Source organism: Rana temporaria, chromosome 2 (genome assembly GCF_905171775.1).
Source record: "Rana temporaria chromosome 2, aRanTem1.1, whole genome shotgun sequence".
Taxonomy (NCBI): domain Eukaryota; kingdom Metazoa; phylum Chordata; class Amphibia; order Anura; family Ranidae; genus Rana; species Rana temporaria.
This window is the reverse complement of record NC_053490.1, coordinates 365,927,760-365,951,794: the sequence shown is the minus strand read 5'-3', so window position 1 is coordinate 365,951,794 and position 24,035 is coordinate 365,927,760. Positions and strand designations below refer to the sequence as shown.

The 24,035-nt window shown below is 44.1% G+C and overlaps 1 protein-coding gene across 1 annotated transcript in view; it reads left to right on the top strand.

The window, feature by feature from the left end:
• Window positions 1-24,035, top strand: part of FRS3 (fibroblast growth factor receptor substrate 3) — a 77,907-nt gene that overhangs the window by 41,826 nt on the left and 12,046 nt on the right. The window contains exon 5 of the mRNA XM_040337682.1: window positions 10,374-10,535. Within this exon, the coding sequence (XP_040193616.1) occupies window positions 10,374-10,535 (162 nt within the window). The remainder of the gene's footprint in view (window positions 1-10,373; window positions 10,536-24,035) is intronic.

Sequence of the window (24,035 nt, the reverse complement as noted above, 5' to 3'; positions counted from 1 at the left end):
CAATTCTTAATACTGTGTATTGCCCCCTTTTAACATCAATGACCGCTTGAAGTCTTTTGTGGTATATGTGGATGAGACTCTTTATCATCTCAGATGGTAAAGCTGCCCATTCCTCTTGGCAAAAAGCCTCCAGTTCCTGTAAATTCTTGGGCTGTCTTGCATGAACTGCAAGTTGGAGACCTCCCCAGAGTCAGGAGACTGATATGGCCACTCCAGAATCTTCACTTTATTCTGCTGTAGCCAAAGGCAGGTCGAGTTGGCCTTGTGTTTTGGATCATTGTCTTGTTGGAATGTCCAAGTACGTCCAATGCGCAGCTTCCTGGCTGATAAATGCGAATGTTCTTCCAGTATTTTTTGATAATGTACTGCATTCATCTTGCCATCAATTTTGACCACGTTTCCTGTGCCTTTTTTGTAGCTCACACATCAGCAATCCATCTACTGTGTTTCACAACAGGAATGGTGTACCTTTCATCATAAGCCTTGTTGACTCCTCTCCAAATAAAGCATTTATGATTGTGGCCAAAAAGCTTAATTTTGGTCTCATCACTCCAAATGACTTTGTGCCAGAAGGTTTGAGGCTGATCTCTGTGCTGTTTGGTGTATTGTAAGCAGGATACTTTGTGGCATTTATGTAGAAATTGCCTTCTTTGGGCGACTCAACCATGCAGCCCTTTCTTCAAGTACCTCCTTATTGTGCATCTTGAAACAGACACACCACATGTTTTCAGAGTGTCCTGTATTTCACCTGAATGTTATTTCTGGGATTTTCTTTGCATCCCAAACAATTTTCCTGGTAGTTGTGGCTAAAATTTTAGTTGGTCTACCTGACCGTGGTTTGGTTTCAACAGAGTCCCTCATTTTCCACTTCTTGATTAGAGTTTGAACACAGATTCTCAATTCCTTGGACATGTTTTTATATCCCTTTCCTGTTTCATACAGTTGAACTACCCTTTTCCCACAGATCCTTTTGAGAATTATTTTGCTTTCCCCGTGACTCCGAATCCAGAAACGTCAGTGCAGCACTGGATGAAAGATGCAAGTCAGGAGTCCAGAAACTCATTCACTTTCACACACACTCTACAACCAAACAGCTCACAGATGAGGAAGGATGGTTACCCCTTTAATAGACATTCAAACCCCTTTGTGTCAACTTGTATGCATGTTATCAGGCCAATATCACCAGGGTATGTAAACTTTTGATCAGGGTAATTTGGGTAGTTCCTGTTGATTATGTTGATTGATAATAAATGACTTCAGCCAAACACTAACCACGAGTGAAAAAAGTTTTTGTGTTATTCATATTCTCTGAAAAATTGCCAAGAAATCATAAATTGTAAACTTATAAGCACAAGTGTATATTGTTTGGGGGTTCTAAGTAATTTTTTTAGCAAAAAATACAGATTTTAACTTGCAAGCAACAAGTGTCACAAAAGATTTAGTCTTAAGGCTGGGATCATACTGGACAGTCGTACGACAACCACCGGCCAGGGTTATCGGGAAGAGACTCTTATCTGCCTTGTAGCAAAGTGTAATTTCTTCAGTGTTGTCACATGAAAAGATATAATAAAATATATATATATGTGTGTGTGTGTGTGTGTGTTTGTGTATGTGTATGTATGTGTGTGTGTGTATAAACAAAAATAGAGCGACAATTTAGAAAAAAATGCAATATTTTTTACTTTTTGCTATAATAAATATATATATAAATATATATATATGTGTGTATATTATATATATATAAAAAAATGTTTTACTCCGTTTAGGCCGATACGTATTCTTCTGCCTATTTTTGGTAAAAAAATCGCAATAAGCGTTTATCGGTTGGTTTGCGCAAAATTTATAGCGTTTACAAAATAGGGGATAGTTTTAATGCATTTTTTATTTATACTACTAATGGCGGCGATCAGCGATTTTTTTCGTGACTGCGACATTATGGCGGACACTTCGGACAATTTTGACATATTTTTGGGACCATTGTAATTTTCACAGCAAAAAATGCATTTAAAATGCATTGTTTATTGTAAAAATGACAGTTGCAGTTTGGGAGTTAACCACAAGGGGGTGCAGATGGGGTTATGTGTTCCCTGAAGTGTGTTTACAACTGTAGGGGGGTGTGGCTGTAGGTGTGACATCATCGATTGTGTCCCCCTATAAAAGGGATGACACGATCGATGCAGCCGCCACAGTGAAGAACGGGGAAGCCGTGTTTACACATGGCTCTCCCCGTTCTTCAGCTCCGGGGGACCGATCGCGGGTCTCCAGCGGCGATGGGGTCCGCTGGTCCTGCAGTCCCGGAGCTTCGGACCGGATCGCGCCGCGGGCGCGCGCCTGCGACCCGCGGCTGGGTACTAGTACAGGGCGTAGCTGTACGTACATGTGCCTAGCTGTGCCATTCTGCCGACGTATATGTGCAGGAGGCGGTCCTTAAGTGGTTAATGTGCATAACGAAGCCAAGGAAAGATGGAAAAATCTCCAAAAGGCATCAAATTACAGATTAGACATTCTTATAATATGTCAAAAAAAGTTAGATTTTTTTTCCCATCATTTACACTTTCAAAATTACAGAAAACAAAAAAAATGGCGTCTGCAAAAGTTTCTTGTACTGCCCCCTTTGGCAAGTATCACAGCTTGTAAACGCTTTTTGTATCCAGCTAAGAGTCTCAATTCTTGTTTGCGGTATCTTTGCCCATTCCTCCTTACAAAAGTCTTCCAGTTCTTTAAATTTCTGGGCTGTCTGTCATGCACTGCTCTTTTAAGGTCTATCCATAGATTTTAAATTATGTTGAGGTCAGGAGATTGTGATTTGCCATGGCAAAACCTTCAGTTGCAGTTTGGGACAGCAAGGAGCAACAAGGAGAGAGGCGCCTCTGGGTGCAGAGGTTTTAACCACTTAAGCCCCGGACCTGTACATAAGGAGGTCGGGAAGTGGTTAACCAGTTCCCGACCCCCCGCATGTACATATACGTCCACAATATGGCACGTACAGGCACATGGGCGTACACGTACGTCCTCGCCTATTAGCGGGTGGGGGGTCCGATCGGGACCCCCCCCCGCTACATGCGGAGGTCGGGTCCGCTCGGGGAGCGATCCGGGACCACGGCGCGGCTATTTGTTTATAGCCGCTCCGTCGCGATCGCTCCCTGGAGCTGAAGAACGGGGAGAGCCGTATGTAAACACGGCTTCCCCGTCCTTCACTATGGCGGCGCATCGATCGCGTCATTCCCTTTATAGGGAAGACACGATCGATGACGTCATTCCTACAGCCACACCCCCAAACAGTTGTAAACACATACTAGGTGCACCCTAACTCCTACAGCGCCACCTGTGGTTAACTCCCAAACTGCAACTGTCATTTTCACAATAAAGAATGCAATTTAAATGCATTTTTTGCTGTGAAAATTACAATGGTCCCAAAAATGTGTCAAAATTGTCCGAAGTGTCCGCCATAATGTCGCAGTCACGAAAAAAATTGCTGATCGCCGCCATTAGTAGTAAAAAAAAAAAAATAATAAAAATGCAATAAAACTATCCCCTATTTTGTAAACACTATAAATTTTGCGCAAACCAATCGATAAACGCTTATTGCGATTTTTTTTACTAAAAATAGGTAGAAGAATACGTATCGGCCTAAACTGAGGAAAAAAAATGTTTTTATATATGTTTTTGGGGGATATTTATTACAGCAAAAAGTAAAAAATATTGCTTTTTTTTCAAAATTGTCGCTCTATTTTTGTTTATAGCGCAAAAACTAAAAACCGCAGATGTGATCAAATACCACCAAAAGAAAGCTCTATTTGTGGGGAAAAAAGGACGCCAATTTTGTTTGGGAGCCACGTCGCACGACCGCGCAATTGTCTGTTAAAGCGACGCAGTCCCGAACTGTAAAAACACCTTGGGTCTTTAGGCTGCATATTGGTCCGGGGCTTAAGTGGTTAAACAAGCCTTAATAGACATAAATTAATCAAACTCACATTTCAGTCAAAAGTGGCAGGCATAAAGGTATAGACGTGTATATGAAGGTGACGATCCTGAGCCATTAAGTTCCTCTGTCGCGGCGATCTGGTCAGGGAGGTGTTCGCCGATGGCTGGAGATGCCGGCTCCGGAAGACAACCTCAAGATGAGGCGTGAGGCGCGCGGGACAGTGGGCTGCAGGGAATGACATCAGTAGTGGACGCGTTTCTTGAGCATGCAGGCTGCGATGTACTGGCAAGCCTCGCTCCCTTTTTCAACAGACATAGTGTGGATACCATACAAAGCCATATATAAAGGAAGTGAAGGGAACAAGTGGGCCGGACCAGATGATGTGTGATTAAAGCTAAAATATATGGATAGGAAGCGGTTCTAAACATAGTGGTACACATAATGCACTAACAGGGAACAATGAACAAGGGCTAAGAACAAATTGAACTGGGCGCTAAAATAAACCAGTGAATATAATAATGCTGTAAAAATCAGGTATCTTCATATTCCCTCTCCACCGCTGACACTTCTCTCTTACGTAGAGGATTAAACTTTGCTCCCCTCAACAAACCCAATCCTTTCCTTCTTTTCAAGGATCTTAACAAATATGTACATAATCTCACCCTGAAAAGATATTCAAGATATTATCATATTAAAGGGAAAAATAACTTATTGTCTAGTTCTGTTCCCACTACACCATTGCGTCAGATTTGTTTTTATTTGATATCGGTTCTACTGAGGATAGTGACAACTCCATGATTGATGAAGAGCTGATTAATTTCCTCGCACAACACCCTGCCACCTCCCCTCCTGTCATCCACACCCCCTTTAGGCCTAAATCCATCTTTAACCCTTCACACGCCAAGGTCCTGTATATAGAGGGTTTTTATAGGGTGGTGTTCGCAGACTTTTAAAAACTGTCCCCCCTTGAGATCGAAGCCGATGATATAGTCATCAAATTGGCCAACAAGGGTGGAGAAATTGTCATACAAAATTAAAAGTGATTATTATGGTGAGGCTAAGAGATTGCTCTCTGATGGCACAAGGTTCACAAGAGTCTAGGAAATCCTGAGGGCAGGCCGATAGTGGCCGTGATGGATAGCGTTACCACAGGGTTAAGCCTGTATATTGACCAATTTTTACAGCCTATCGTACATCAATTGGAGTCATACATCAGAGACTGGATCCATCTGTTAGAACATATGTTTGGCTCTCACTTGATGTCAATTCTTTATATACATTCATCCCTCACACCTTTGGACTTCTGGCCCTGGAATATTTCCTAGCCCAAGATCCTTTAATTAACCCCGTCAGGCCTCTTTTATCCTAGATGCCACATCATTTTGTCTGACGCACAATTTTAAATTTGATGGTGATTTTTATTTACAACTCCAGAGAACAGCCACGGGGGGCTAATTTTGCATTCTCTTATGCTAATTTAGCTATGGGTTTTTGGGAGAACTAGTATATCCTTAAAAATAACCACTTTTCGTGCAATATTGTATTCTTCGGTCACTACATCGACAATATAATCATAATTTGGGATGGTTCCGTCAATACGATCAACCAATTTGTGGATCACTGTAATAACCAATATGGTTTGTCTTTTACATTTTGTCACCGATCCCAATACGCTAGCTTTCCTAAACCTTGAGCTAGGTCATGATAAAGCAACTTCCACCATTTTTTCTAAAAACTACGTTGAACCCACTGCGGGTAATTCCTACTTGCATCACAATAGCTGTCCTCTTCCAAAATGGATACACAATGTTCCAAAAAGCCAGTTCTGTCGATTACAACAGAACTATACGAGAGATAGTGATTACGTCGACCAAATCTTACTACTAAAGAAGAAGTTCAGTGAAAAAGAATACCTTAAGACCCTGATTGACCAAGCTTTCCAACATTACCTTAAAAGGAAACCTCCGTAAGTGGTTCGTGAACCAGAAAACCATTCTGTTTGGTTCTCTACCACATTTCACTTTCAATTTAAAAAGATGGAAAAAATATTGGCCAACCACTGGAATATCCTATTACAGGACCCACTTTTAAAATCCATCATTCCGCAACATCCTAAGGTCACATACCGTAGAGCGCCAAATCTAAAAAGTAAAATGGCTCCCAGTAAAATTAAATCCAGTTGTATTCCCCCCGCTAAACCTGCTCTCGTATCACTGGTTGGGATGTATCAGTGTCGCAAGGCCTCTTGTAAAACTTGCAAATACGTCAAACATGGCCAGAAATCCTTTACCACGAAAGGTAAAAGGTATCAATTGAAAGTCTTTTACAATTGGTCATCCGAGTTTGTTGTATATGGGCTCGGTTGTCCGTGCGGCCTATTGTTTTTTTTTTCCCCAAATACTTTATTTCTACCGTCAAGGGCGAGTCCAGGTTCTCATAACAATCATATATAAACAATAACATAACAGATATGATCATTAATCACAAGATAATAATCACGTCCTTTATAGCAACCTCCATACACTGTGCGGCCTATTGTATGTGGGCCGCACCATACGAGCCCTGAGGACTAGATTTGGGGAACACAGGAGATTGATTGAAGGTGTAACTGATCCACATAGTGTCCCTAGACACTTCACTGAAGCCCATCAACAATCCACTAATGGTTTGCAAGTCTGGGTGATCGAAGAAATATCCAGTTCTCTCCCAGCGGCAGAACGTTTCAAAAAACTTTGCATAAGAGAAACGTTCTGGATTTACAATCTCGACGTCCTCTCGCCTGATGGTATCAATGAAGGAATTTAAATTTCCACAATTTTATAATACCTTTTACCTTCATTTTTATACTAGCATTGTTCTTACTGTTTTTACCTAGAGTCAATACAAAAAATTCTCCTGCGCTCTGGTGTTTTTGTTATGGGGTAATGCAGTCCAATCGTGAGATAGGATCACAGGTCTTGCAGCCCTCCTTTGAACCATGGGTGTTCATAGACTAAGAGAAAAAAACAAAAGAGGGAGGGCGCACCGACCTAGTGCATTTATCATAAGAGATTTTAATTTTAATAAAAACAAGTAAATTATACTCACAATCGAGAGTTTAGATACAGCTTAATCAATTGATCAGACCAGTCATCTTGGTCCCTGTCAGCAAGATATGATGATACCGAGGATTCAATGGTACCCTTTTAGCGACAGAACGGCTAACGTTTCTAGGGCGCACCCCTTTCCTCAGAGCCTAAGAGGTCTGTTGTGACAACACACCATTTCATGTCCCCCTTTTATTGAGTGTTTTACCTATATGTGTTTTATGTCGCTTTACATTATACATATATTTGAATCATTTACCGTATTTATCGGCGTATAACGCGCACCGGCGTATAACGCGCACCCTAATTTTAGGAGGGAAGTTTTAGGAAAAAAACTTTCAACAGCCCCTTTTATATTCCAAAGCCCCCTGCACATTACATACAGATCCCAGCACATTACACATAGATCACATCCCAGCACATTACATATAGATCACATCCCAGCACTTAGATCACATCCCAGCACATTACATATAGATCACATCCCAGAACTTAGATCACATCCCAGCACATTACATATAGCCCCCAATCCTGTGGGGAAAAAAAGATTTTTTGTTGTTTTTGTACTTACAGTTTTGATGTCTTGCGCGGCGTTCATCTGCGGCCTCGTCGGGTGTCCTCTTCGGCGGGTCGGGCGTCCGTCTTCGGCGGGTCGGGCGTCCATCTTCGGCGGGTCGGGCGTCCATCTTCGGCGGGTCGGGCGTCCATCTTCGGCGGGTCGGGCGTCCATCTTCGGCGGGTCCGGTGTCCATCTTCGGCGGGTCCGGCGTCCATCTTCGGCGGCGTCCTCCCGCTCGTTTCCCGCCACGACTTTGAATACTGCGCCCGCATATAGCGAGCGCAGTACACTCGTGAATCTTCGGGCAGGCTCGGGCGCCTCTCGCACTGACGTCCTGTACGCTCAGGACGTCAGTACGAGAGGCGCCGAGACTGGCCGAAGATTCACGAGTGTACTGCGCTCGCTATATGCGGGCGCAGTATTCAAACTCATGGCGGGAAAGCGGGTATCGGCGTATACTGCGCACCCACGATTTTGCCCTGATTTTCAGGGCAAAATAGTGCGCGGTATACGCCGATAAATACGGTATATACATGATCCCTTCATCTAGTTGTACCATTCAACTATTTCCATGTTATACGGATGCTGCTTTTCCTAGACACATTACTATGTACTATCTATTCATCGGCATACGCTGTTCCTTTTATATTTAATTCCTCCTTTAGATACCCCCCATATACCACATGTTTTTAATTATATATGTCGGCTTTACAAATATAAATATAATCATAAATATACCTAATATGATATACATAATTTCCCATCCACCTAACAACTCATTAAATGTTATCATCTTTTATTTTCATTCCTATTATGACCCAGCATAGTTCCCAGATTTATAGACACTTTTTCCCATTCCTTCTTCATTATTATATTCTCTGGTTTATTTTAGTGCCCAGTTCAATTTGTTCTTAGCCCTTGTTCATTGTTCCCTTTCAGTGCATTATGTGTACTACTATGTTTAGAACCGCTGCCCATCCATATATTTTAGCTTTATCACACATCCTCTGCCCACTTGTTCCCTTCACTTCCCTTATATATGGCTTTGTATGGTATCCACACTATGTCTGTTGAAAAAGGAGTGCGGCTCGCCAGCACATCGCAGAGCGCATGCTCAAGAAACGAGTCCACTACTGATGACGTCATCCCCTGCAACCCGCTGTCCCGCGCGCCTCACGCCTTGTCTTGAGGTTGTCTTCTGGAGCCGGCATCTCCATCCATCGGCGGACACCTCCCTGACCAGAGCGCTGCGACAGAGGAACTTAAAGGGGTTGTAAAGGTAAAAAAAAATTCCCCCTAAATAGCTTCCTTTACCTTAGTGCAGTCCTCCTTCACTTACCTCATCCTACGATTTTGCTTTTAAATGTCCTTATTTCTTCTGAGAAATCCTTGCTTCCTGATCTTCTGTCTGTAACTCCACACAGTAATGCGAGGCTTTCTCCCAGGTGTGGAGAAAGCCTCTTGAGCGGAGAGGGGGAGAGCAGGAGGGTCAGGGCGCCCACTAACACACAGCTCCTTTCTCTATCTGCAAAGTAGAGAGCGTCCTGACCCTCCTTCTCGCCCCCTTCCCCCTCAAGAGACTTTCTCCACACCAGGGAGAAAGCCTCGCATGACTGTGTGTGTGTGTGTAGTTACAGACAGAAGATCAGGAAGTCAGGATTTCTCAGAAGAAATAAGGACATTTAAAAGCAAAATGGAAGGATGAGGTAAGTGAAGGAGGACTGCACTATAGTAAAGGAAGCTATTTAGGGAATTTTTTTTTTTACCTTTACAACCCCTTTAATGGCTCAGGACTCAGGATCATCACCTTGATATACACGTCTATACCTTTATGCCTGTCACTTTCCACTGAAATGTGAGTTTGATAAATTTATGTCTATTAAAGCTTGTTTAAAATGTCTGCACCCAAAGGCGCCTCTCTCCTTGTTTTCTCTGCAGCTCCCTGGAACATGGTTTCTGTTCTCATATGATGGCAGCCCTGCTTGCTCTGGACTTTTAACCCTTTCCACCATTTGCACATAGACTTGTATCGACTGTGCACATCATACGGATTGATAATTTTATTATTTCATAATTATAATTTACTGCAGATTCTTACTGGGTCATGTATGTTTTTTAGCTGTTGAGCCTCCACTTGCTATGTTAATCCTGTCACACCCATCTTCCAGGTGCACTCTAAGTACACCAAGTTTGCTTGGTTCCCCCATGAACACAGATAGTGTTGATGCGGGAATTCCTCCTGCCGAGCGATTGTCTCCTTGCGGGGGGGGGGGGGGAGGAATCCGTCCCTGCCGGGAGAAGACATTGACTATTTGCTAGCGACTATAGCTGCCACTAGCGGTAATCGCAGGTAAAACCCAGCAGGCTGGTTTGTATCCAACTTGGTACATTCAGCCTGGCCCTAGACTGTTCAAATCTCAGGCCGGTTCCTGCTGATCTGGCCGAGATTCGAACTGTGTTTGGCCTGCCTCCAGGTTGCCACCATTTTATCTTCCCTCAGTTTCTTACATTTGTTTTGGGTGTTTAATACAAAGGTCTTGCGTTTGCAGTATGTGAACAACCGCCCAGAGAGGTATTGAGGTGGAATAATGCATGTATCAGAAAAAGTATTTACGGATTTACAGCCTGATTTTGCTGGTATAGCTAGGCGTTATCAGTATCACATGTGATTTTAAAGCCTTTTATAATATGTTTTGTGAAGGTAAACTTCTCTTTTAAAGTTTTGTCTGTCGCTCTATTTAAAAGATATATGGTGGTTATTATGTTGCCTCTGCTTACTCTTACTACTTTTTCCTTTCCCAAGGAATATTTGCATTTAAATGCTCCCGGGCTGAAGAAATATTCAACCTCCTGCAGGAACTTATGCAGCGAAACAGCATCAGTGTAGTAGAGGAGCCAGTTATGCTAACCAGGACTGGACATCCAGTGGAAATGGACATGCCTCGTACCCCCCAAACCCCTGGAGGTGAGCCATATTTTTACAAATACAGTTGCGTGCGTTTTATTTTGATATTTAGAACAGGCCACAGATGTATGGGCATTTCTAAAACAAAAACTTTTAGGACCACTGACTTTTGCAGAGAAGTGTGTAAACATGGTTTAAATTTTACTTTTAAAAAATAAATTAAAAATCGCCGTCAGAATAGTCTCTTTAGTTTAGCTTTGCTTACATTTCCTGCTCCTGTCCGGTGCCTAGATCTCCTCTCAAGTTGCCTTCAAATGCTCTGTACTTTTTTGTATGGGGAATGCAGGACATGCTTACTGCCTTCCCACAAAGCAGTGCTCAGTGCCTGAGTGGTCAGTTTAAATTGTGTCTCATGGTAAGTGGAGGCATTTTCCTTGCAACTTTGTAGGTTATGTTGATGTTTGTCCAAAATTTTTTGGAGGCTGTAGTGGTGATCCAGTGGGAGATGGACAATAAAAGTAAGAACGGCAGAGGGTTTCCACCTTATAGTTTTTTTTGTGTCAAATTTTTACTTCTGTCTGTTCCTGTCTGTGTGTCCCCATTTGGTATATTTCACCTTGGCGATGCTTCAAAAAAAGCAAAATCAATAAGTTCTGTATGCTCTGGTTTTAATTTGGTATGGTATGTGTTTTTAGTAAAGCTTCCCAGATATATGGAGGGTAGCTGTTTGGTCCAAATTGTGAAATAAGATGTGGACATATGTATAGTGAGGAGTAAATAAGTATTTGATACCCTGTTTTCCCACTGACAAAGAAATGATCAGTCTATAATTTTAATGGTGCATTTATTTTAATAGTGAGAGACAGAATAACAACAAAAATATCTTGAAAAACGCATTTCAAAAAAGTTATAAATTGATTTGCATTTTAATGAGTGAAATAAGTGTTTGATTCCCTATCAATCAGCAAGATTTCTGTCTCCCAAGTGTCTTCTATACAGGTAACAAGCTGAGATTAGGAGCACTCTCTTAAAGGGAGTGCTCCTAATCTCAATTTATTACCTGTATAAACGACATCTGTCCACAGAAGCAATCAATCCGATTCCAATTTCTCCACCATGGCCAAGACCAAAGAGTTGTCCAAGGATGTCGGGGACAAGATTTTAGACCTACACAATGCTGGAATTGGCTACAAGACCATCGCTAAGCAGTTTGGTGACCACAGTTGGTGCGATTTATTCGCAAATGGAAGAAACTGTAAATTTCCCTTTGGTCTGGGGCACCATGCAAGATCCCACCTCGTGGAGTTTCGATGATCATGAGAACGGTGAGGAATCAGCCCAGAACTACATGGGTAAATCTTGTCAATGATCTCAAGGCAGCTGGGACCATAGTCACCAAGAAAACAATTGGTAACGCTACGCTGTGAAGGACTAAAATCCTACAGCACCCACAAGGTCTCCTGCTCAAGAAAGCACATATACAGGCCTATTTGGAATCACCTCTACTCACAATGTTTGGAGGAGAAGGAATGCGGTCTATGACCTCAAGAACACCATTCCCACCATCAAACATGGAGGTGGAAACCTTATGCTTAGGGGGTGTTTTTCTTCTAAGGGGACAGAACAACTTCACTGCATCAAAGGTACGATGGACAGGGCCATGCACTGTCAAATCTTAGGTGAGAACCTCCTTCCCTCAGCCAGGGCATTGAAAATGGGTTGTGGATGAGTATTCCAGCATGACAATGACCCAAAAGAACACAACCAAGATAACAATGGAGTGGCTCAAGAAGAAGCACATTAAGGTCCTGGAGTGGCCTAGCCAGTCTCCAGACCTTAATCCCAAAGAAAATATGTTGAGGGAGCTGAAGGTTTGAGTTGCCAAACGTCAGCCTCAAAACCTTAATGACTTGGAGAGGATCTGCAAAGAGGAGTGGGACAAAATCCCTCCTGAGATGTGTGCAAACCTGGGGGCCAACTACAAGAAACATCTGACCTCTGCAATTGCCAACAAGGTTTTAGCAACCAAGTACTAAGTCATGTTTTGCAAAGGTATCATCCTATTTGCTTTTAATAAAATGCAAATCAATTTATAACCTTTTTTTAAATGCTCTTTTTCTGTATATTTTTGTTATTCTGTCTCCCACTGTTAAAATAAACCTCCCATTAAAATTCTAGATAATTTCTTTGTCAGTTGGCAAACGTACACAATTCATTACCGCCCATTACATCTTCTATATTAATACACTATTGTACATCTTCTACTACTGTGCATCAGTTTGTGTTACATTATGGTGTAAACAGACTAACCCAAACTCTCATATCATACAAGAGAAAATCTAAGTGTTTTTCTCTTGCAGAAAAAATCTTTCTGCCCTATTTAATTTTAAAGGATAAGTGCACTTCAGAGAACCTGTGCTTTATCCTATTTGACTCTAAAACTAAATTAACAGAGATGCATATTTACCTCGATCCAGCAGCCGAGGCCTCTAGAAATTGTTTACATTCCGCACCTGCAGAAGTCCTCTGTCTCCTGGATCTGCACAGTAGAGCCCCATAGAGGTCTATGGCGCTCTTCTCCTCACACAGGTAGATGGACCCACAGACTTTTGTGGGGCTCTAATGCGCAGGCTCAGCCTGGAGACCAAGATCTTGCAGCGCGGAATATAACTAATCCCCAGAGGCCATGGCTGTCAAATTGAGGTAAATTTATATTTCAGGAGGAAGTAGCCGATAGGATCTGTTAGGTCAACCTAACCAATTAAAGTGGAAGTAAACCCTCCTATCAATTTCAGCCAAGGAAGCTGCCATCTTGGCCATTGTTTAATCTTCAACTGCCCTGATGCTGCACATGTGATCGGTTATGACACCAGCCATTGGATGGCTTGACAGTTTGGTTGAGAGCACAAGCAATGTCCCGGGAATGTTACATTCCCGGCATGTGAAAATGTAACTGTTTTTTTAAAGTATTAAATCGATGGGTTTACTTCCGCTTTAGGGGCTGCCCTATAGCAGTTTTACTGCTACAGGGCAGCACCCCTGCACTGGATCACGTGAGTGTGTGTGTATACTGGAGCTGGCTCTTCCAGGTAGCGGGCACGCTTGCGCTCTGCTGATGGCTTTCTCTCGCTGTGATCACAGTGTCTGCCGACACCCGCTGATGATCTGGCAGAGAGGCAGAATGGCCATCTGTCTATGTATCTTTGTAAGTAAGGCAAATTGCTGTTCTGTTTGTAGGGAATGCATGGGTCGTGTGTTTCTGCAAAGCAAGAACAAGGATTCATGTCTTCCGCTAGTTAAAGCACCTCCCACACTGTAGAAAAACACAGGCTAGGCACACAGTTAACCCTTTGATTGCCCCTGAAAATCGCTGTATTTATGACACTGGCTGGAAAGGGTTAAAATAACCCTTTCCAGACAGTGTCCTAAATACAGCGATCGTGCATATTTTTTTTTTTTTTTTTTTCATCACTGATCACTGTATTGGTGTCGCTGGTCCCCAAAAAATTTCAGTGTCCGAATGTCCACCGCAATATCGTATTACTAGTCAGTTTTATTTATTTAAAAAAAAAAAAAATATCCCATTGTTTGTAGATGCACAAACAAATCAATATACGCTCATTGGGATTCTTTTTTTTTTTTTTAAACAAAGATATGTAGCAGAATACATATTGACCGAAGTCTATAAAGAAATTACAATTTTTACTTTTTTTTTATTGGATAAGTTACATAGCAGAAAGTAAATTTTATTTTTTCACAGTTTTCATTTTTTTTTGTTTAGCAGAGGTGATCAAATACCACCAAATAAAAGCTTTATTTGTGGGGGAAAAAATACATAAATTTTGGGTATAGCATCGCGCAATTGTTAGAGTAATGCAGTGCCGTATCGCAAAAAAGGCCTAGTCATGAACTATTTTCTCCTGGTCCGTTGTATGCATTGCAAGTTTTTTTTTTTATTTTATACTAAACTTCATTGCAAAATGTATATTATCTGATGGTCAGTCTCATTGTTGTAATAAGAAAAACTGCTGGGAAAAGCCATCCGGTAAATCATATTCGCAGGAAATATCATTGCACTACATCTGCAATTAAACAGCTGTTTTTGTTGGCTACAGATTTAATGGCAATTTAGTTTTTTTTTTTAATATATAAATATAAATATATATATAAATATAAATTCTCTGCTGCTTATGTGTGTGGCTCAGGCTGATGTTTCATCAAGCCCATGGGTCTTTCTTGCTTCTCCTCTGTGGCTCTTGGTGGTTAGAGATAACGAAAAAATCTAATGTGCCCCCAACCTCCTTCCCCATTCCTCGTTCTCCAGTTGAAAAGTAAAGCCTCGTAAACACGATCGGATTGTCCGCAGACAAAGCGTAGGACTTTTGTCCGAAGGGCGTTGGCCATTAATTGGTCCACAGAAAATTTTAAAGCCTGCCATCCAACATTTGTCCAGAAAATCCGACAACACTTCTCTGATGGAGCATACAAACGGTCGGATTTTCTGCCAACAGCCTGTCATCACACAATGCCCATCGGAAAATCCGATCTTGTGTACGAGTCTTAAGAGTATTTTTGGACAAGTGATCAGATCAGATAAACCTGTTTTTGGGTGGATGTGAGCAAAAGCTGAATGTTTTTGGGCCAACGAATATAAATGGAAAAGGTCTGCATTCCTTGCAGTGTTTTCAGACCTAAGGGTGATGGATTATAGGTAAAACCATGCAAACAGATGCACGTCCCATTTACATATAGACCTAACATGTGTTTGTTACAAGTTGCTGGAAAAAAATGGACAAGATTGCCATAAAAATGAAATTGAAAAAATAGGGTTTTCTTCTGTCCGCAAAATCGGATCTGTGCGGAGGCGGGTGATTACGGGTGTCCGCAATAACATGGGGACCAATGTATGTCCCTTTTTCATCCGCAAACGGATGGATGAAAACGCGGACATACGGTCCGCACATGTGAAAGGGGCCTTACTCCAGAGAGTGAAGGTGCCCCCTCATTGTAACAAGGGTTTCTGGGTTAGGTTTCCATGGTTTTGAGATGCAAGAGTTGTGAAAAAAATATGTACACGCTTTTGACTTGGAGGAGGATGCCTGATTGAAATGAAAGGACCTTTTTCGGTGGAAGGAGGTAGTAGCCATGGTAGTAGGCTTAGGCTGTTTTTTTTGTGGGGTAGAAGCAGTTTCCCTGCCATAACCTATTTGATAAATGTTTGGTGACTCCCTCTATAAATTTTAATTTAACACAAAAAAGCAGTGCTGAGTGCATGAGCTGCAATTGTCTCAGACAGGATTGTGTTCTCTATTCATTTGTCCAGTCCAGTTACTGACTGTTTGACAAACAGATGTAGACGGAATGGCCAGTTACAAGGCAGGACCAGTGAAAAGATTGCTTTCAAAACGGATTCTAAGCCTACATGAACAAAATCCTTATACCGTACAGGGCTCGACAAATCCCGGTCGCCATGGCGACTAGAAATGGCATCCTGGCGACTTGGCTTGGAAGGTGAGCTGGCGCCATCTGATGGTGAGCCGTTGGTATTACAAGTTATTACCACCAGATGTGTGAGCTGGCGCCATCTGGTGGTGGCCGTTGGTATTATAAGTTAAGCATTACAAGTTAAACAGCAATTCTAATGTCATTTTTCACTATTTTCACTGCCATCTTCTTCCCTCTAATTAGAACCCCCAAACATTATATATATTTTTTATCCTAACACCCTAGAGAATAAAATGGCAATCGTTGCAATACTTTGTCACGCCGTATTTGCACAGCGGTCTTACAAGCGCACTTTTTTTGGAAAAAATTACCCTTTTTTTTTTTTTTTTATTTCAATAGTTTTTTATTGATATTTTTCAATCAAACAAAATAATGCATTACAATAGCATATAGTACACAATGCATCGTAACAGTAGGAGACAAAGTAATACTCATTTTATATAACATACAGATATGTGTTGGCTAAGCAATATAATACTACCAATCATCATAAGAAAAATTGTAGAGTATTTTCTGTAGAATATTTTCTCAATAGTATCAAGTCAATAAGAGATCAAATCACAATATCAAAGGAAAAAGAAAGAAATACATTAGCAAACAAATAAAATAAAGGAACTAGCTTTCCCGAACACCCCATATGGGAATCATAGTGTTCGAGAGCTATCTCCTCTCATATTTCCTATCTGAATAGTAAACAACGTGTCGGAGGAAATAAGGTAAACAGAAATACACTTTTTTCAATTAAAAAATAAGACAACAGTAAAGTTATCCCCATTTTTTTTTATATTATGAAAGATAATGTTACGCCGAGTAAATTCATACCCAACATGTCACGCTTCAAAATTGCGTCCGCTCGTGGAATGCCTACAAACTTTTACCCTTTAAAATCTTCATAGGCAACGTTTAAAAAAATCTACAGGTTGCATGTTTTGAGTTACAGAGGAGGTCTAGGGCTAGAATTATTGCTCTCGCTCTACCAATCGTGGCGATATCTCACATGTGTGGTTTGAACACCGTTTACATATGCGGGCGCTGCTCACATATGTGTTCGCTTCTGCGTGCAAGCTAGTCAGGACGGGGTGCGTTTTCTGGCTCCTAACTATTTTAGCTGGTTCCTAGATTCCAAGCAAATTTGTCAAACCCTGCTTATACCTTAACAGGAACAGTGAGAAGCTTGCTGAGAAAAGAAACGGCAGGATACACTACTGGAACTGACCATTTTTTCATAAACAAGTTTTCCACAGGATATAAATCTGTAAAGGGTTTTGGAGAATCACTCCACTGCCTGTATGTGGTCAGTGCAGTTAGCATCTACCTAGCTGCAACATCTTCCTTTAGAAAAAGAAAGAGAACTTCAGGCATACAGAGAAATATACAGTCCAAAACCAATATAAATCCTCTGACCCAAATAAACCGGGCTATGATAAGTCCATAAATGTCTCTAATCCAGGGTGGAAGAAATTAAAGGGGGCACAAGGTCACCTGCGGCAGGAGCCCGATGCTTCGAGTGCATAGCCTTCCTCTTGTCTGGTCCTCCCATCCTTCCGCTAATGTCACTTCTGCCATGCTCCTCCAGGCTCCTGAGACGGCCATCCCCATCCCCAGCAGCCAGAACCAATGCCAGCGGGGGTCTAACATCTATCATCATTGTACCAGATGGGCATAATTTTTTTATTTTCTCCGTTTTTAATCCCTTGCTATTAAACCTTTTACTGGGATACTACACTTAGCTTGCGTTTCATTCCCTTTTCTCTCTCCCATATTCCTTGAGAAAAATAGTTTCCCTTTCTTCTTTCTGAGGGTCCTAAGAAGGGACATCCTGCTTCATCTCCCACCATTGCTAGGTGAGTCCGGCTGCTCATTTCCAGAGCTTATACCCTCAAGGAAAGGATTCCTCTCTTCTCTATCATGGCTCATTCCACCAGATCTGTCATTGTTTCTTCAGTTTGTTGGCATCAAGCATCCATTTATCAGGTTTGCAAGGCCGTCACCTAGTCCTCTGGTATCACCTTCTCAAAGTTTTACCAGGTGAGTTTTAAGACCTGATGGAAGCTGTAGCAGCAAGGTGCTTCAAGTGGGGGCGTGGCCAAGAGCGGCATGTGAGCAGACGTGCCTCACAGAGCTCCCTACCAGCATCCTGAAAACGATCCTTCTCCCGGCCGAACTACACCCCAGAACGGACCCCGGAACGTACTACAAGGTACCTAATCACCTCGGGAACGATCCGGTGCCTCGTACGACAGCTGTACCGGCATGATGACCCGAAAACAGCTGAAGGGGGACGAGATGCTGGATGTCCAAAATGGCGCCGCAGCGGGCTCGAGGAGACAGGAAAGACCAGGGTAAGCAGCCGCCCAAGACTCCCAAAACACAGGGGAGGGAAGCCCCTAAAGACATGCTCTACTATGCTCAGAAGATGAACAGTGTGGCGGATCGCCCCTCGGATGAGGAGATGGATGCTACGCCGGCCATATTCCAAACGCTGCAGGCAGGGGTGTCCTCTGCAGGCCTCACATCAGGCCTCGGCCCAGCTCCCCCTGGAGCTGCCTGAGGAAGAAGGGGGGGAGGACGTGGAGCAACCCACTCTGGCAGAGATCCTCAAGGCAGTTAATAAGTGCACTGCCTCAGTTCAAACGCTACAGGTACACTTTGGGGGCCTGAAGGAGGAGGTGGGACTGATACGCCATGATATCCAGAAAATTAGGGAGCGCACCACTGCGGTGGAGGGCCGCGTCAGTGAAGTGGAGGATAGAATGGCTCCCATGATTAGAGAACTACAAGTAGCAGCCAGGATGGCGTCGGCCAATGACATGAGGAACGAAGATATCTAGAATCGCCTGAGGAGAAGTAACATTCGTATAGTGGGGCTGCCAGAAAAGACGGAGGGCAGGGACCCCACTGCATTTGTGGAACATTGCAAGAGGTATTCGGCGAAGAGGCTTTTACGCCATTCTTTTCAGTTGACAGGGTTCCACCTAGGCCCTTACCCCCGGGCAGCCCGCCCCGCACCATGCTGGCTAAACTCCTCAACTACAAAGATAAGGAAATAATCCTGCGCCTTGCCAGAGAAAAGCGCAATATACAATTTAATGGGGCCAGAGTCTCTTTTTACCCCGACTTCTCGGCGGAAGTACAGAGGCGCAGGGCCAAGTTTGGGGAGGTGAAGAAAAGGCTGTACCGCCTGCCCGCCAAATATGCCATGTTGTATCCTGCTAAACTCAGAATTATTGCTGGAGGCAGAGCTCAGTTCTTTGAGTCGGCGGCGGAGGCCTCTGGATGGCTGGATGCCAATGAACACCTGGTGAGACAAGCGGATGGCCCAGCGGCAGATGCGGATTGAGCTCCGAGCACGATGAGTCCCAAGATGTTTACAGAGGAACAGATGGCTTGCCTTCGTCACTACTCCGGCTTCTCTGCCCGGTGGGGGTAACCTTCTCATCCTTTTTGCTTTGTTTCTTCTCTTTTTTTTTATTTTTTGCTCCTAGGAGCCATGTTTATTCACGAACAAGGTCATGTGACCGGGAGAACAATATTTCTATTCACACAGGTGTTGAGCATGTGTATTTCTCACGCGACCAGACTTGCAGCTGGAGTACCCAGAGAGGTACATGGCCTGGACGGTTGAATGCCTGTTGCAGCGAAGGCCTACATGGGTTCTTGTTTACACCCAGAAGATTTTCAGATTTGAGTTTTATTTCTATTTGCTTTTGTTTTTTTCGCTTCTGCATTCCAGAGAATCTCTAACCAGAGGTCACCAGGCAACACCTACGAATTTTCCTCCTTACTTTGAGACTGAGTCTGGATGCCGCCAGTCCCACCTACCGGTACTGTATCACGCTTCACAGAACCCTTTTTCCCTTTTTTTTCTTTATTCCCCCCCTGCTACTTTTTACACCGGGATATGCTGACTGTTTCCACAATTTTTACTGTAGCTTGCAGGACTGAAGGGATAGGGAGGCGGATCTATGCTGGGAAACTGGGGCTATGTATATTAACGTGTGATGAATATGTGTATTGGTATGATGGATTCGGCGGTCCATCACAGGCCGAGTTCGGCAGGTGGGCACCCTTATCCAACCTATTGCAGGGGGGCCTTTGCTCCCCAGATGTTCCATGATGGCATGTACTGCGTTGGTCTCGTGGAATGTCAGGGGATTGAGTGAACCACTCAAGCGCACCATGGTATCCACTGCACTTAGAAAGCACCTGCCGGCGGTGTGTGTTCTCCAGGAGACCCACCTGACCCCAGAGACAGTATCATGGATGGGATTTGCTTGGGCGGGATGGGCATATCATTCTACCCACACGTCTTACTCCAGGGGGGTGAGTGTACTGATTCATCGAGCGCTAGATTTTCAAATGATTGACTCCAGGGTAGATCAGGAGGGCAGGTTTGTGTTTCTGCTATGTAGACTGCACCAATTGACCCTAATATTAGCGGCGGTGTACGTCCCGCCCCCATTTAACCCCACGGTACTGCGTACTCTCCTGGCATTTCAGCTTAGTCACCCGGGGATACCACTAGTCCTGGTGGGGGATCTTAATGGGATAATTGACCCTGTTCTGGATAGGCACCCTCCCCCCTTGGGCGGACAAGTGAGGGCTAGGCCCGCTTTGGCTAAGTTCATGGACGAGGTGGGGTGGACGGATCCCTGGAGAAATAGGAACCCCTTGGAGAGACAGTTCTCTTGCTTTTCTAAAACCCACATGTCGCTGTCAAGGATCGATTTATGCTTATGCTCCCAGGATGCGTCCCAGTACATCGAGAAAGTGCAATACCTTCCTAGAAGTATCTCGGACCATTCTCCCCTTCTGCTTCATTTGAGAGTCAGGCCAGAGCCACACCTACCAAGGGCACCGTGGAAACTAAACGCCTTCTGGCTGAATCTCTTTCCATCCCACACGAAAATTGACCGTGAAATAACAGCCTTTTGGCAAGCTCATGCGGACGGCCCCGACCTGGGGGTCACATGGGATGCTTTTAAGGCCTTCTTGAGGGGGATATTTATATCTGAGGTTAACGCGGTTAAGCATAATACAAATGCACTTAGAGAGCAGGCTGCACGCATGGCTAAACGCCTAGAGGCAGAATACATCGCAAACTCTGGGGAGGGTGCTCGTGAGGCGTGGATAGCAGCTCAAGATGCGCTTAGCAGAATTGATGCTTCCACCGCAGACAAGAAAAGATTCTTTAACAAATTAGCCTTTTATGAGGAGGGTGAGCAGACCAAATTATTGGCCAAAATAGTGCACTCGCAGGAGTCATCCCCATCCATTGGGGCCATACGCAACAAAGTGGGGAAGGTGGTGAATTCCCCCGGATCTGGTCATGGGCGAGCTGGTGGATTTCTACTCAGAGCTCTATGGCACGAGGCAGGCACACACAGTGGAGGAGGTTCGGGATTTTCTGCAGGGGATAGAGCTACCGTCTTTGACGGAGTCCCAGGCGGAGACTCTAGAGGCTCCCATTACTATGGAGGAGATGGTTGCTGCTACCGACTCTTTCCCCAATTCCAAGGCACCCGGGGACGATGGCATCCCAATTGAAGTTTACAAGCAGTATGGTGAGGTAATCCTACCCAGGTTGCTCCGGACACTGAACTCAGCCAGGGTTTCGCAGCAACTCCCTAACTCTATGAGACAGGCGAGCATAGTCCTACTACTTAAACCAGGAAAGGACCCACTAGACCCGGGCTCCTACAGGCCGATATCGCTCCTCCAGACCGATATAAAAATTCTAGCTAAGGTATTAGCTGTAAGACTTAATAAGGTCATAGCGTCTATAATCCATCCGGATCAATCCGGTTTTATACCGGAAAGGTCCACTGCCATCAATCTCCGGAGGCTTTTCCTCAACATGCAGTCACCGGCGGACAATCTTGGGGATAGGGCACTGCTGTCGCTTGATGCACACAAAGCATTTGACAGCATCGAATGGCAGTACCTATGGGCGACACTGTCAAAATTTGGATTTGGGCCGATATTTCAATCCTGGGTTCAACTTTTGTATAACTCCCCATCGGCGGTCATCAGAGAGGCGGGCAGAGTGTCTTCCCCATTCCCGTTACACAGAGGAACCCGACAGGGGTGCCCCCTGTCTCCTCTGTTGTTCGCCATCGCCATAGAACCTATGGCTGAGATGGTGCGCTCCAACCCCTTAATATCCGGCTTTCAATATGGACAAATACACGAAAAAATTATGCTCTATGCGGATGACACTATGCTGCTGCTCGGGGACACGACGGGCTCCCTAGGGGAGGCCATGTCAGTGATTCAAAGGTTCGGGTCGTATTCTGGACTGAAAATTAATTGGACCAAGTCAGCAATTATGAGGCTAGACTCTACAACACCAGAGGGACCCGAGCTGCAGAATATCCCTGTATCGGTGAAATTTAAGTACTTGGGCGTTTGGGTCACACCGCAACCGCGTGATTATATCAATTTGAACCTCTCCCCCCCTACTGAACTGGATTAGAGACAAGGCGAAAATATGGTCAAAACTGAAAATGTCCCTAGTGGGTAGGGTAAATCTTACAAAAATGGTTTTTATGCCACAGCTCCTGTATATCCTTCATAATACCCCGATGGTAATCCCACTGAAGTACTTTAGGATAATAAATTCCCTATTCAGGGCCTTTCTTTGGCTTAACAAGTCCCCTAGAATCAAATTAGAACAGTTACAAAAGCCCAAGGAGCTGGGAGGGCTTGCCCTCCCTAATCCGTGGCTTTACTATCTAGCAGCCCAGTTACAGCATATTGCCCGGTGGGTGTCGGGAGGTCGTGGAAGGGATCCTGTAAATGATTTGTTGAGGCACACCGCAGGGGCAGATACGGTAATTATGGGCCTAGAAGCATTGCAATTTGCCAAATCTAATAAACGCTTTCCTACTTATGCCTTGGTTCAAAAAATTTGGAACAAGGCACGGCAGCTACAGGATGTTGAGGGTTTTACAAGGCACAGCCCCATATGGAAGAATCAGTATTATAAGGAATTGGCTCAGTTGACCTGTGAAGAGAGATGGATGGGGGTGACACATCTGGTCCACATTTTTTCGGGCGGTAGGCTACGGTCCTTCGCGGAATTACAGGAGAGATTTGGACTTCCTCAGTCCATGCACTTCTATTATTTACAGCTCAGGCATGCCGTTAGGGCCCAAGCGGGAGATAACCCCTGGACCCTCTCCTCTGCCCCGATCTTCCAATACATGTCGGGAGTGAAATGTTTTCGGGGCTTAATCTCAGAGTCATACTCCATGTTGCTGTCCTCATTTCTGCCGGGGTTTCCTGCAAAGGTACTGTCTTCTTGGGAGAGGGACGTTGGGACCTTTGAGGAGGATCAATGGGAGGGAGCATTGCAGGCAGTACAGGGGTGTTCACTTAACGCCGCACAACGTCTATCACAACTGTATATTTTGATGAGGGTACATTACACGCCTGCAAGATTGTTTAGAATGGGCCTGGGGGAAGATGATATCTGTTCCAGATGTGCACGAGACCGTGGGGACCTCATTCATTTAATGTGGAGGTGTCCCAAGTTACACCTGTACTGGAGTGGGGTTCTTAGCACTCTGTCCGCGGTGTTTTCGGCCACGGTCCCCCGGGACCCGAAGGTCTGTGTCCTGGGAGTCCTGGACGATATACCGGTGGAGGACAATCCTAAGCAGGCTATTGGTAGGGCCCTCTTCCAGGCCCGTAAACTCATTCTTCATCATTGGAAGGCGGTTGAGCCTCCCAAGATTAATGAATGGATAACACAGATGGGCGTTACGCTACGCCTGGAGAAGTATATTTATCAGCACAGGGGCCGGTGGGGGAAGTTTGATCTCCTGTGGGCTCCATGGCTGGATACCCCTGGGCTGGCACCTCTTGAATTGGTCCTGGAGAGACTATTGGTTTAGATGCTGAGGCGGGTGGCGGAAGCACGGTGCCGGAGTGGTGGATGGGGCTCAGCTAGGGCCTGGTGGGTGATGTGTGTAATAATGCCAACTGTATGGAATGCGGAAGGGAATCTCTAAGTTTTGTTTTGTAATGCTGTTCTCCCCTTCTTTTTTTTTT